This window comes from Egretta garzetta, unplaced genomic scaffold (assembly GCF_000687185.1).
Source record: "Egretta garzetta isolate BGI_Z169 unplaced genomic scaffold, ASM68718v1 scaffold40, whole genome shotgun sequence".
Classification (NCBI taxonomy): Eukaryota; Metazoa; Chordata; class Aves; order Pelecaniformes; family Ardeidae; genus Egretta; species Egretta garzetta.
Window position 1 is genome coordinate 4,624,083 of NW_009258484.1, and position 15,204 is coordinate 4,639,286.

Consider the following 15,204-nt stretch of genomic DNA (forward strand, 5'->3'; position numbering starts at 1 on the left):
AGCTCCCTGATGATGCCTTCGTGATGATGCCTATCCTGCCCTTCCGCAGCACCGAGAGCAGACAAAATTAGGGTCATCACCCTTTCCACCTTAGTTCTGCTCCTGCCCGGGGGTTTGTAACAGCCCATGGGAATGATCTGCAAGCTGAAATGTGCAGCACAGTATGAGGACAAGTAAGCCCTGATGCGTCTTGCTGCACTCGGTGGAGTGCCAGCCGTGGGGTAGCAGCGTGTTCTTGCCATCCAAGTCTTCGGCCACGTGGAAGCTGCGTGGCCTGTGGGTTTAAGTGCGGGGTAGCAGGTTTCCATGGCTCAGCTGCCGGGAGCAGGAGTGAAGAGGTGGTGGAGCAGACCTGGTGTGCAGCTGCAGGCAGCAGTAAGGACCATCAGTCTGGCACCGTTGAGAGGCAGAGCGTGTGTTTGCTATAGGCAGCATTCAGGGAGGGCAGAATGAAGGTCATTGTTTAACTTAACATTGTTTAAGGATATATGTTTAACTTACTGTCAGAGATTTGATTTTTTTAAGAATGAGGGAATACAAAGGCATAAGATACATCCTCCTTAATGCCGTCTTGATCTTGTCTTGTCTGTTCTATAAAAACTACTAACATTTTTATAACCCAGTAGGACATAAAAGGTTGTTTCTCCCTCTTCTGGCTTCTCTCTGCTACCACCTGCTCTGACTGCACGCACCCCCGTATCACGGGCTGTCTTCAGCTGTGCAGCCTGCACCGTGTGCTGCGCCAGGCCCCACGCCCCGCTCTCGCCTCATCTGGCTGTATCCCTCCTTCCCTGTTTCTTCTCCACCGCCTTGCTCTTGCCAAACCCTTCAGCGCAGCTAGTGGACCACCCTCCCAAGCTGGCCTCCTCCCCCTTGGTCAGTGCAACTCTCTGCATTGCGTAGCTATGAATTGTAATTTTTTATTTTTGATTTCTAGAGGTTTAATATCTGGGTGAATGTTGGGGACCCCACCCGTCCTGAGTCAGAGGACAAGGGAGAGGAACTGATGCTCTTTTTGTGTGGTAAGGACCTAGATTTTGTGCCATGTGCGATTCAGATAAAGGGGCAGGCACTGCTTCAGTCTTGAACCTCAAATACAAACCTAGCTGTACAACATAGTTTACTTCTGAATGTCTGCTTTAATACTGCTTTCTTAAATGGTTTAATACCGCTTTCTTAAATGGTTACTGGGAAAAGTCAGACTATGGGTTTGCCTTAAAGTCATGCTGCCACTAACTGCTTGTATAAAAAAGTTAGTAAAATCTGTACATCTTAAATTGTTTTGGGGACGAGGGGGAAGTTGTACTTTGGGAATCACTGTTTTAAGAAATCTTAAATTTGGATTGCTAACTCTGCCATAAATCCCAAAGTGACATGTTAAATTTAATGAAAAAATCCAAGTCAGCATGTGGATGTTGGAGTACTTTGAAAGAATATTCAAACAGAACGAGGCTCTCAACTTTTGTCTGTAGTGGAGCTGTCATTCAACCGTATCATAATCTCATTAGGGTGAGGGCTCTTGAAAGTGCTAAGTGCAGACTTCCCTGATGCTGGTTGGCACATTTAGGCACATATGTAATACAACAATATAAAAAGCAATTTAATGCCTCATGTGATTTGTGATTCACGGGTTGATGGCTGCTAATATATTGTGGTGATCTACAAATTAGTTTGGCTTGTTAGGTTCAGTGTGGGCAGGGCATTTAATTTTCTTGCATTAATTCAACAGGATTGGGGCCAGAGGCAGCAAAAGTTGTGTTTTTATCAGTATAAAAAAGTTATGATTCATGATCTCAAACCTCAGGCTAGTAAAGAGATATGCCAGAACTAAATGGTTGAAAAAGAGGGGGGATTGGAGGGGGATGGGGGAGCGGAAAGGCACAATTCAGCTGCGAGAGAAAAAACAAAACTGAAGTGTCACAGTCTGAATTATTCTACAGCATGTACAACTCTTTTTTCTGATGATTATGTTCTCTTTTAGATTTCTGAGTGAAGATGAATTTAGCAGAGATTTGCGATAATGCCAAAAAAGGAAGAGAATATGCACTCCTTGGGAATTATGACTCTTCTATGGTATATTACCAGGGTGTCATCCAGCAAATCCAGAGACACTGTCAGTCGATCAGGGATCCAGCAATTAAGGGCAAATGGCAACAGGTAGGGTGAAATGAGGTTGCCTTTATTCTATTACTTGTTATTTAAAAAACTCACTGCACTTCCCAAACCTTTTAAGATGTAGAGGACATATATTTCAGTTAAGTTTACAACATTTCTTTTACAATATTTTGTTGATGTTTATGGGAAAACAATTTTTGTGGCATGTTGAAAAGGAATTCTTTTGTTCTAATTGAATCAATTTTTATGTTGTTTTCACTTAGGATGTCTGGCTAATCACTGGTCTGTTTGTGTGTGATTGCATTCTTTGGAAAAACTGTTTTGCTGAGGACTTGCTTTTGCTGTTTCATCTTTTGACCATCCAATGTCCCATAAACTAAGGTGTGAGTGGATGGGTTAGCATCACTAGAATGGCTGTCTGAGTGGCAGTTAACTATAATGCTACATTGTGCAGATTTGGATCAGGTTTCTAAAACTCCAAGTAATACTCTTAGCCTGAGTCTTGCATGCATGCATCTCCCTGCTAAGCAGAATACTGTTGAAGCCAAGGAAATAATCTGCAGGTGAAATGTAAGAACCCTCATTTAGCACTTTCAGTATTTAAGTCTTCCTTACATTTGGTGGTCTCATTTTTCATTGTACAAAATATGTTCCATCAAAAAAAAAAGAGGACAAACATAAAGGTATATTCCAGAATAAAAAAAATCATGTTGCGTAAATATTATGTTTCGAAAGAAGAACATAACTCCTATAAAAGATATAATTTTGCAGTAAGTAGCTGAAGAGATGGTTTCAAGAAGAGTTTTTCTAAATAAATGTTTAAATGATGTCACTTAAAACCAGAAGCAAATTTTTCCTTTTTATTGCAGCAGGTGCTTTGGTTATGGTTTTGCACTTGAAACATCTGACAGTAACATAGAGTATTTTGTGTACTGATGGCTACAACACTGTAAATCATTTTGTAATGACAGTACTATTCATAGCTGTTTATCACAGAACTGTAGAAGTCTGTCTGCTTATTAAGAGCTTGTCTGCAAAGCATGTGCATATGCAAGCAGCAGTGGTAGTGCCTAGATTTCCCAAAGATGTAATAAGCTGAATGTTGTATAGGAGATATTCACATTCAAGTATTTGTATTCAAGCTCTTCCCCACCCCAGGGCATGCTGACACAAGGTGTTCATGCCCCATGTGTGTCCTTAGTTCCTGCCGAACTTGTAGCTGATGCATAGGTAGAGCATGAGGCTTTCCTTGTTCTGCAGCTGCATCGCTGCACTGCTTTCGCTTCTAGTATTTCATGGTTCCTCCGATGGCATTGATTCTTCCATTAAACTTCTAACAGCTCTTACCTTGTGAAGGTTAATTCAAGTCTCATGATGTTGTGTGGTGTTTGAACTGCTTCAGAGAAGCCCGTGCGCCATGGAATGCATGCTGTACATTGGAGACAAGCCTCAAGTGAAAAAGGACCATTAACACAGTTTCCAGGATTATTCCTTGGGGAAGGCAGCTGGCTCCTTAACAGAGGACCTGAAGTTGGCACCTTCTCAGAAATTACCCCTTTTAGGTAAAAACGGAATGGCCCCTGACAGTGTCCCATTAATGCTTTAGAGAACTGTCCCCAGAAAGACCAGCAGCAGGTGGGGTAGCGTCTGTCATGCTGTGCGCTCATGTTAATTCTGAAACTTCTCAACACAGCAGTGGCAGATGAGCTTTGTCAGAATATCGCTTTGCCATTATTGGTGCCGATCTTGGCTCGGGGACAAACACCAAAAAGTAAGAAGCATGATTAAAAAAAAAGAAGCACTTCATCCCCAGGCTGTTTGCCTTCTCATTCATTTATGGGACTACCCCTAGCACTGGGAACAAAATTGTATAGCCCTGAGAGCAAACAACACAGCCCTGGAGCCGCTAGCTTTTCCATACCTGCACATGAAAGGTTTGGTGAGACCTATAGAGGTAGACCTGCTTTCTTACCCACTTGTGATAAATAATTGTCATGCTTTCTCACTCCTTGAGGCAGACTAAGAGGGAGTCTGATGATCTGGATGTTAGCGCTGCTTTCCAGCTCCAACAGCAGCTACATCCAAACTGTCAGTCACATTCAGTAGCTGTCTGACAGACAGCCTGTTCTGAAAAAAATCAGGCCAAAAGTTGGATCACAAGAAACACTCATTCACAATATTAAAATAATATTTAGATATTCTTTTTAGATCATCCTCATGAAAGAGTTACATCATACACATTACGTAAGTTTAGCAAAATTCAGGTCTAACCCACGTGGTACCAGTAACATGCAGAAGCAAAAGATTCCCACACCTGTATGCTTCTTGCAAGTGGCAGAATAAGCAAAGCAACCCTTCGGTCATGGTTAAGGGGATGAATGCAATTGATCTCTGCCTGGAATTCCATCTCCTCTGGCACATGGAACGAGCCTGTTCCTTAGGTCCTTCAGCTTCCCCATCCTTGGAGGAATCTGAGGAGGATAATACCACCAATACCTTTTGGAGGTGGAGTTTAGCAATCTCTAGCAGACACTGGGTAGGTAGAGCTTTTACTGTTGGGAGCAGTCCACAGTGTGAATATCCATGTGGGTAAGTGCTCAGAGGAGAAGACTGTTACTTAAACCAGTTCTTCTCTGAGATGTACTGTCTGCATGCACGTTCACGATCTTGAACCTCCTGAAGGATTCCTGGGACACCGACGCTGAGGGGATCTGGCAGTATGAAGCGTGCCCTTCCTTTCTGTACGCTTGTGCACAGCGCACAAACAGCGTGTTTGTCCTACTGGTGTTTCTGAGGCAGTGAACTCAGTTTCAGGTGTTGGCGTACGTGTTCCCTCATAAAATAGGAATGCTCATATAAATAATATCTCAAAGAATAGTTACAGCCGTGGCTCTGCAGCTGACTGACTCATACCTGTTACATGAAACATTATTCTCCCTATCTGGTCACTTCTCTACAGTGGTTGCTCCATCCTGAATAAGTGCCTCATGCTAGGTGGACCTGTTTTGTTGCCTTGTGTACTACACTGGATTTTCCCAGCCATTTCCCAAGCAATGTAGAGCAGAAGTGAACCAGAAGTAGTTGGGATTTTGGGTCAGACTCCCAAACACTCTATATCTACCTCTCTTTGCTTAGGTGTCATTGTTTTTGCAAGTATTTGGTGGCTTGTATTTCATGTTGCACGGTCAGACAGCTTCAGCTTTGCAACTGGGCATCCTGATTTCAAGGGTCCCTTGTGCTTGGTGCTGGGAGATAGGAGGAGGAGGAATGTGAACACGTATCATCTGCTCCCCTGGGAACAACTGACTGGCTCAGTTCTACTTGGTGCAGTACTGCTTCCGGGACTTCAAAATCAGCGCTGACTGGGGGAGAGGGATTGTGTTATTAGTCTGGCACAACCTGCAGAACTTCAAAAGGGCAAAAGATGCATCCTGGAGGGCCCACCAAAGCAGCAGTGTGACAACATAAGAATTCCTCTGACCCTTTGGAAAATTTATGGTCATGGATTGTCTGATAACTAGCTTGGCTTGGGGATATCAACGGTGACTTGCTCTTGGGACCCTTATTTGTTTTGCGTCCAGGGAGTTCCCTGCATACTCTTGGATGTCTGAGTGTAGCTCCATTCTTATCCTCACTCCTAGGCTTCTGAGATCATTTGAAAAAGTCACTTCTTTGTTGTGCTTTGAGGTTTGGCTGACATGTAGGCATATTCATCCATGTAAATACAGGCTGGGACTGGGAAGATTCAAAGATTCAAAATCAGAAGCAACTCATCTCTTTTCCTACTTAAAACCAATAAAAGGTAGGTTTACTCTCACAACCGCTATGTGAACTTTACTCGTGTTGACATTCCCCCTGTTTATTCTGAGAGAATTTCTTGGCTGTTGCAGTCTTTTTACTAGACAGCTGGCTTGTAGGAAAGAGCTGCTTCAGTGGCAGTTCAGCAGCTGCAGGATGACAGCAGAGCGTGCCCTGGGGTGATAGTACTGGCTTACGACAAGGCCAGCGGCTGTCGAGCAAAACCTGCTGCATCTTATAACCGTGTGCTCTGCATTGCACAATATCTGGGAGCAGAGGAGCCGGAGCTGGGGCAGGAGTTCAGATTCTCAGAGCACTTGGAGCAAGGCACCCTTACTGACTGTGGTCACTGGAGCCGGAGGTTAGGTGTACTGTATTCTTACTTAAAGAATAAAGGATTATTTTACCTTTTTTTTCTAAATTCTGAACACATTTCAGTCAATCTGTGCTTATGTTGTTTTTCTTCATGCCTGTTTTATTAACACTTCATAGGTTACTTCATGAGTAATTAAGGAATATTTTGTAGGTAACTCATGAAGAACTGTGGTTACAGGAGCTATACTTTTACTCCGTGGGATCAGACTGGGTTACAGGGCATCCATTTTGGGTATGGTTTAGGGAGTTGTTATTTTCACTTTTTTAAAATGGGGCTTGTTGAATAACTAACACTAATTGCAGGTAGTAATTTCAGGCTTGGAAAACACTTTCATAGAAACTTTATTGGTTTTGTTCTAGCGTGATATAATAATAATCAAAAAACCCTCACACATTATTTATATTTACCAAGGTACAAATACCCATGCTTATTGCTATGGGAAGTTGTGGAGAAGTACAAGCTCTAGCATAGCAAATAAAAGCTACCACAGTTTCCAAATTATGAATTACAGAGGAACTCCTTGAAATGGTTTTTGGAACTACCACTAAGAAAGAGTGAACTCAACTCTTGGTCACTGTGTTTTATACCCATACGTTAGGATGTGTTTTCTGCTTGATTACTATAAATCCTTAGGGCTGGAATGTCAAAAACAAAGCTGTGAGGGCATCCCCTGGGCTGAAAGGCTTTTATTGGGCTTTCGAACATCACCCAATGCCCATGATGCTGTTTCTGTGGAGGAGGTGATGTGGCTGGTAGGGGCGGCGGGTGTACCGGAGCCATGCTTTGGGGAGCAGGCAGTTTCACACGGTAGCTGAACCCAGTTAACATCCTGCCGTGCACAGAGAGGCCAAGCTCTTCCCCACCTAGTCTTCCCTCTAGCTGCACTGGCTTCTCTCCCTCCTCTGCACCCTGCCATTCTTTGTCCTGGGATTCACCTGATCACAGGGTAGTGAGCCAGTGCAGCTTGCTAACCCAGCAAAAGTGTCCTTTATTTTCTTTTTACCCTCCTAGGCTGATTTTCTGCCATTTTACCAAGCTGGGTGACTGTATTGAGATGCCAGAATTCAATCCAGAAAAGCAGCAGCAGAGTGTGGTTGGGGAGAAAGAGTGAGAAGGAGCAAGATCTTCCTATTTGGCAGTGGTGAGCTGTCAACTCAGCCCACACTAATTCCTGAAATTGCTTAAATGTGAATAACCTAAAAGCTTTTTTCATGTTCTCTAGAACCTGAGTTGGAGCCCTCTAAGGGCTCTGGCACCCCAGGGAAGGGTGTGACGGGGGGCAAAGAGACTCTGAGTCCAGATCAGTGATTTTTCTGTTTGTAGCTTTCCGAGGCTGTGTCAGAGTAGCGCTGGTCACTCAAAGGCAGTGCTCAGTCGCCTCTGTAATTACGGCACAGCCCTTCTTGGCTCATGTCTGGGTTATTTGTTTCTCAGCTGCAAGAAACTCTTTATGCACCTGTTTCATCTGACGTTTTCTTAAGGCCTCTAGGAATTTATCAGCTGGCTTTCCTTCGTAGTCCTGTTGTTTGAGTACATTGAGGGGTTTTTGTTGGTTGGTTTGCCAATTACTGAGTAAGGGTCTGTATTTCAGAGTTTGGTCTGCTCAAGAGATGGCCAGCAGTTGTTAGTCTGTTTTCAGCTTCCAAGGCACCAAAGGCTCACTTTGTCTCAATTTTCAGATACCATCTTCCTTGCTGGTCCAAGAGAGCTGAATCACAAGCACTCCAGCCCTCAGTGCTGTCAAGTTGTTTTCCACCAACTTTTCCACACGTGTTGGAAGGGTGGTAGGAGGAATCCTGTCTGTATGCCTGGAGCACTGGAGTAGGAAGCGGCTGTCTCTCATGGAGCAGCGCCCTGGAGGATTTATGCTGTATCATTCCTTTGTACCTCACAGCAGCTGTTTGGCTGGATTTATTTTTGGACAGGAGGGATGCGTGTTAGACAGTTTGAAGGAACCAAGTTAGTAATCAATCACACTTGTAGCTCAGCTGGAAGCTCTTGCGCTGGGGGATATGTCTGCCGATTGTGTGATGAGAAAGCAAAGAGAGCAAAGCAGAGCAGGGGGGGCCATGTCAAGCATTCCCTGTCTTTACTAGAGCAATCCTGCCTAAGCTGGATGTCTTGTGTCTTTGGAAAGATACAGCTACCCCATCTGGAATGAACAAGAAGGCTGCTTTGCCCTGTGAAATGATCAAGCTCTTCCCATACCTAAGTCTCCTTTTGTACAGATGCACATAGAGCTCCTGGTGAAGTAAATGCAGTATTGCAAGAACTGTGCAGGGCTTTGGGGATTTACTCTTCACTTTGCCTCTGTCCTTACTGGTATCTTGCTGGTGACAGTCACGTATATTATTCTTCGTAAACACGGTTTTAAACCAGAGATTTTCTTTGTGCAGCAGCAATCTCCTTATTTGTCCTTGTAGTGGGAAAATTCCTGGAAAATATTACAGAGCAGAATGATACATTGCTGTGGGATGTACCTGGTGGTATTTTAGGAGAACTGTAGTTTCCAGAAAGAGGTGATGTATGTTTGTTACCGAGTGCTGTTGATTTAATCATTCATTCTTTTACACACCTTACCCACCAAACAGTTATGTCAGACAGTGCTTTCTGTCTTGAAGTTGCCCCACCAAAAGTGGGGGACGGCTGCTGCTGTTTTGAATATGTGGAGTGGGGCGGGTGAGGAAAGAAGCCATTCGGAGAGGGGAAATGAGAGGGTGAGAGCGAAATGGGATGAGCAGGTGAAAATCAGGCTGGAAAAGGCATGCTTCTAAAAAGTGTGCTGACAAGAGACAGCACCCTGCCATGTGCCCAGCATGGTTCCTTTCCAAGCACACAGGGAGATGGGAAAATCTCAGGCTAGTGGCCGCATCTTTTTACCGGTAAGCACCCTTAGGAAGAACAGTCATAAGATGTGATGCTGTTTAGTACTAGTTCCCTGATTAGCTGCTGTTACAAGCTCAGTAGACAGGCTGGATTTGCAGACCTCCATTCTCCTGGTCCTCTTGATTACTCAGAATCTGCACAGCAAAGAGGATCTGGTTTTCAGGCAACATCTTTGACATCTGTTGATACTATCCTCAGTTGCCTTCCTCTGTTTGCCACAAAGTGAAGCCTTGTTGCAGCATTCCCAGGCAGTATTTCTCCCAGCTCTTTTTCACATGGATGCATGACATGAGCACAGCTGGGTGCCTGGTGTCTTTCCTTAGCTTTCTTGTAAGCTGACTTCAGATCCTGGCTTTTGATTCAGCCTTGCAGTGCCTGCTAGTTGTAGCCTCAGTCAGTAGCGTGCCTGGTGGCAGCCTGCAAATATCCTCACCTTAGTGTTTCTTTACGAGACCTTTCAGAGCCTATGTGCCTTCCCAGTGGATGGAAAGGTTCAGGATGTCTCTCTAGCTCCAGCTGGGAGCCTGTAACAGTTAAGATTCACATTGGCCTAAGGTAATACTAGCTGCAGAGTGCCAGTTGCTGATTTCCAGGCATGCACGGCAATGCATGAATTAGTTTTAGCTGTGCACCAGCATTTCAGTGAAGAGGTAACATCTGGGTGTTACCACCCTCGAGCAGGTAAAAACCAAAGTAAGCATGGAGGTTGATCCCACAGGATGGAAAGTATTGCTGATAGGTGGAAGACTGATTAAGATGCAGTACAAGTGCACTCAGGTGAATCCTAGCACATCTTAAGCTAATGCATTGAAAGCTTATGCTTCTGAGCAACAATGTGCAATGCAGTTTTTGGCTGCTGGTGTGTACTAAAAGAACCTTAGCATACAAAACTTGACCTTGTAACAAGCCATATCACTTAAAACTTAGCAAATTTCTACACAGATTTTATTTTTCCTAGGCTTTGTGGAAGAAAATTGAAATGAACAAATACCAAGTAAATAATCTTGAAATCATTGCAGTAGTTCTAATTCCCTGGCTAGTGGCAATAGAAATTTCAAGTATAAAATTCAGCTGCATAATTCTGCAACCTGATTTCTTTCTGAGGCATAACTTCTTCTCATTTTTTTTCACTTTACTTATCATTTGAACTTGTGCTATGCGGTGTTAAAGTCCCCATTTTCTTTTTTAATCTTTGCAATCCACCAAACAATTGGCTTGTGCTTTGACTGTATGGTGATGTTGTGCCCCTCACAAGGTTAATTTTTTAATATTATATTTTAATGATTTAGCCAGTTTTATAACTAGGCCCTTGGAGACTCTAATCAGAGAAGTTCTTTTATGCCAGAAGAGTAGCAAATATGTTACAGACCTGCCAACAGCACCCTTACTAGTATAAAAGTATGTGTATGCGTGCATACCTGTCGACAGGCACACGTAAATCTAAGCCATCAGCACATGTTATGGAAGAGTGATCCCTGCGTTAGCAATCATGTCTGGTCATGACATTGACAAGCAGGAAGATAAACTCAACAGAGATTCAGTTGTTGATGCTGTTGTTAAAGATCTGTTGTCAGCCTGATAGGACTGGGGTTTGTGAATGGAAAGGCTTGGGAGTCCCTGCTTTTGAGGGTAGTGTATGTTTTGAGGTACTTTCTATGGTTTAAAAAAAAAAAAGTTTGAATTGTAACAATTTTTAAATAGTGTATGTATTTCTCAAGGTCCGACAAGAATTAGTTGAAGAATATGAACAAGTGAAGAGCATTGTCAACACTTTAGAGAGTTTTAAAATGGACAGACCTGCAGATATCCCTGTATCCTGTCAAGATGAGCCTTTTAGAGATCCCGCTGTTTGGCCCCCTCCTGTTCCAGCTGAACACAGGTAATGAGAAGCTGAAGCAGAGCAGGTGGCATAAAGTTGGGTCACCATCATTTTATGTTCTTTTTTTGAATGCATTTGTAACATGAAAATCACATTTCATGTACCCTTTAGTCGTTTGTAAAAAAGAATAAATATAATTCATTGGGGGCGAAAAAGTAATTGAACTATGGTCGGATTTATTCCTGAAGTTCTAAAGAAAGTCACTCCTTTATTCTGGTAGGAGTGGCTAGCTAAGTGCTGGGAACTAGAGTCTGCTGGGAGAGGTAAGTGGGCTTTTGGTGGCAGTTGCCTTTCTCATGTGTGGGGAGGAAACTTTTCCATGTCAGTTTATTTAAGCAGCTGAATTCACTGATGGCTGAGGCATCAGTAAGGAGCTGGAACTGAAGGATCTTGAAGGACACGGTGGTTAGGAGTCACTCCCTAGCTACAGATAATATGACCTGTGTTTAATCCCTTGGTTAGTTTTGTTGCTAAACAGGTTCTGTTATCCATGGTGTTTCCCTTCTGTAACCACCTTTAATGTAACTTTAGTTAGCTAATAGTTTTCTCAAAACAGATGCTTGTGCATTTTCTGAAATCGCTATTTCCACCCTCGTAGAGCTTGACACAGGTTGTTGGAAACAACAAATCCAATTTAAAAAGAAGAATAGCATTTATCACGCCAACAGTTTTCTAACATTATAGTAGCAAAGAATTTCAATGCGTCTATACTCACATAAGCAAAGGAACAACGTAAAATGAGATATCTTGGTTAGCAGAAAGAAATGCCAAGTTTATCTGTAAATTTAAGTGCTTTATGATTATCAAACGGATCTTCACTTTTCAAAAAACCCTAGGAATGTAAGTGTAAAATAATATTAACACTGATTACTTTGGTGAGTGGTAGAAACGATTATCAGACTTTTTTGTGGTAATGTTATATGAAGTGCAAGATGTATTTATTCTTGCATCTTTCTTAGAGGTAAAGGCCCAATAGTTCATCCACTTTTCTAAGCTGAAATTTAAATCTTGTGCAAATAAGTAAGGAAAATTAGACACTCTTCTATGCTGTTACGTTTGATGAAAATGTACACAAAGCAAAATGTAGCAGTTGTATCCAGCAGTACATTTAAGTATGTACTTTTTTAAAGTGATATTCCAGGAAACTGTTTTTGGAGTTGGCAAATTTTGAGTTACTCAAAACAAGAATCAGTAGAAGATTTAATAGGGGACACTAAATAAAGTTGGGTGACATTCCTCGACGTTTATTTTAGTTCTATATTTCAAGTCCAATCCCTGGAGCAAAATTACTGTGACACCTCATCTTAAAACCAAATTCTTTCTCCTCATGCCACCGCTGAGTTCTTTTTGACTTTGTGGGTGATGCACACAAGTATAGGTGGTTGCAGTTCGGCTCTGTTTGCTTTTGCTTTCTAGGCAATTTTTATGTTTTGACATTTTCACACCGGGGAATGAAGTCAGAGCTAGGAGGATTGTTTTAAAATTCTCCCTCCTTTGTTTCGGGGCCTGTCAAAGCTATTAGCCTGCTTTTTTTTTAATTCCTTTCACCAGGAATGTCATCTGGTTGTGTCAACTTGTGCATATGAATGCGGTCTTATACAAGCTCCTGGCTTGGAGTCAGAGGAAACTACAATTTGAAGACTTTTACTAAATTGTTTGCTCTTTTGCTACATGCATGTTGGTTTGTTATAAGATTGGTTAGCTTTACTGATCTAATAGTATTGTTCATTTTCTTTTTTTCCACTTTTTTTTCCTTTTGTATTTTTTTCTTACTTTGGGTGTCAGACAGAACCAGAAATATGTTGCTGGACTTGCAGATATAGGGAGATAAGACTTAGGGGCTTGTCAGCTTTAGTAATAATGCACTGAGGGAATTAATGAAACATTAGAATTCTTCCTTCTTAATGTTGCTCTTTTTTCGCTGTTTTTAGCATGTTTTTGTTGTGATTGCTTGTTGTTAGGGCTCCACCTCAGATAAAACGTCCCAACCGAGAAGTAAAACCTTTGAGGAAGGAATCACCAGGACTGCAGCCCCGTGGGCCTGCGGGCAGAGCACACGCCGTGTCCAAGGGTGAGAAGTCTGCAGGCAGCCGCGAAAGGGAATCTAGAGCTAGAGGAAGAGACGACAAGGTAAGAAGTGGGAAAGAACATGGAGGGGGGGGAGGACTTGCGATGCAGCAGGTGGCAAAGGGAAGCATTCTTAGTTTTAGTTATTTAGTACAGATAATAATAAAAAGCCACAATAATCCTGTGCAAGAAAACTTGGTGTTTTCCTCTTGCCTCATGGCAAAGCATGTATCATGGGGATATTTAGTAATAATGACACCAAATTAAGGAAAGTTCTGTCATGTTTGCTCTGTCTTGAGTTGAGATTTTTTGATAGGGAGGAAGCACGGTGGCCTGTTGCTGGGGGTTTCTTACCGTCTCAGGTAGACCATGGCCTTGACTCGAATCTGTCAGTGCCAATCCAGGTGTAAAGTCCCTTCTCTTCCTTCTCCCCCACATCTTTTTTTTTTTTTTTTTTTTTTAAAAAAAAGGAATCCAGTTCAGGTCTTGTGTAAAGATTTCCATCTAAAAAGTGCAAAAGTGAGACCAGTGCCCTTCTCTAGACTTTAAGCATTATGAATGGAGTTCCACAGTAACATTGGCTCTACCACACTGTAGTAAAATTTAGGCGTGCCTAGAAGCCCAGGGCAGTTCTGTAAATGCATTGATGCTAGGTAAATCTGTGCCAAATGATTTGAAGTTAGATATTTGAAAATGATGCGAGGGAGATGTAGTAAAAGCAAACTTTTAACAACTTTCATTTTCTTTATTAAAAGGGGTTTGTATTTATTACAGTGTTTAGGAAGACGCTTCTTGGAAAGACTTTGTTTTAAAAATAAAAACAGTGAAATAAACTAGAATAAGTTGGAGGTTCTTTCCTTCGAAGGCCCATGAAAAAGAAGCAGCGCTGAAATGAAAGAAAAGGAGAAACAATGGTTCACTACCAAGTAGTGATGTCAAAGGCAGGACTGGTTTGTGGCTGAAAAAAATGCCTTTGTGCAAATTGCTGTTTCTGAGACACTTGCATTTTTAAATTTAACTGTGGAGTCGGTGCCAGGAACCCAATGAATCTGTGGTATAAATGATAGAAGTCAAAAGTGTACTGAAGCAGCTTTGCTTTCCTGACAGACAGAGATATGAGAAGCGCCTTCCTATGGGGGCACACAGTATTGTACAGATCTTGATAGGTGAATAAGAAAATATTTAGGCCAGTTTTCTTCCAAATGAATTTGGTTAGTCCCTTCATGGCCTTTCTATTACAGGTTGTGTCTTCGCAGCACAGAAAGAACTGTAAGATGTGCTTTTTCCATCATGAATTGCTTTTCTGATACATAGGAAAAGTATTAAGTAATCCCAGCCCTTATTACCATCAGTTAGGTAGGGCCAGGCACGTTTTTAGCAGTGCCACTGAGGGACTGCACAGATCAAGTTTAATCATTTTAGAAATCTCTCTACCCTGGATCAGTAAGATTTAAAATAACAAGTGTGCATCCTGCAAGCTATAAAAGGCTTGTGAAGATCTGTGAAATTATTTACAGTTCTGCCAGCTATACGGGGAATTGGAGTCATGGTGTGTGACAGATTCACCAGATGTGCTTGTGTAAGGCAGCCTTCAAAGTCTTAGCTCTAATGAGGGTGAACTCTGCTCTTGAAGCTTTCCGGTGATGAGCATTACAGGGCTTTACTATAAGGAGCCCACAACATGGCTTGTACAATACTTGTCTCTGGGAATAATGCGATTAGCAACACTACTGTGGTGAGGCAGAGGAAGAGTCATGAAGGTGTTCCATTTAATATGGTACATGTTAAACACTACTCTTGTCTGAATAAATTGGTCACTAGGTGGCAGAAGGAAAATATATCCACTCTTCAAAAAATACCCACAGATGCATCCTGGGAAGAGTACAGGGACGCGGTCCGGTTGTGTAGGAATGGAGTCAGGAAGGCCAAGGCGCAGCTGGAGCTAAACTTGGCTAGGGATGCAAAGAATAATAAAAAGGGATTCTACAGGTATATCAGCTGGAAAAGGATGGTTAAAGAAAGCGTACCCCCACTGATGAGCGAGACGGGCAAGCTGGTAACAGCAGATGAGGAGAAGGCTGAG

At 42.5% G+C, this 15,204-nt stretch overlaps 1 protein-coding gene across 1 annotated transcript in view; it reads left to right on the top strand.

Moving 5' to 3' along the window:
• Positions 1 to 935: 935 nt before the first annotated feature.
• The window catches only part of KATNAL1 (katanin catalytic subunit A1 like 1), a 34,714-nt gene continuing 20,445 nt past the window's right edge, over positions 936 to 15,204 (top strand). Inside the window, exons 1-4 of the mRNA XM_035900400.1 lie at positions 936 to 1,022; positions 1,982 to 2,157; positions 10,894 to 11,054; positions 13,016 to 13,186. Coding sequence (XP_035756293.1) covers positions 1,996 to 2,157; positions 10,894 to 11,054; positions 13,016 to 13,186 — 494 coding nt within the window. The 5' untranslated portion in view covers positions 936 to 1,022; positions 1,982 to 1,995. The remainder of the gene's footprint in view (positions 1,023 to 1,981; positions 2,158 to 10,893; positions 11,055 to 13,015; positions 13,187 to 15,204) is intronic.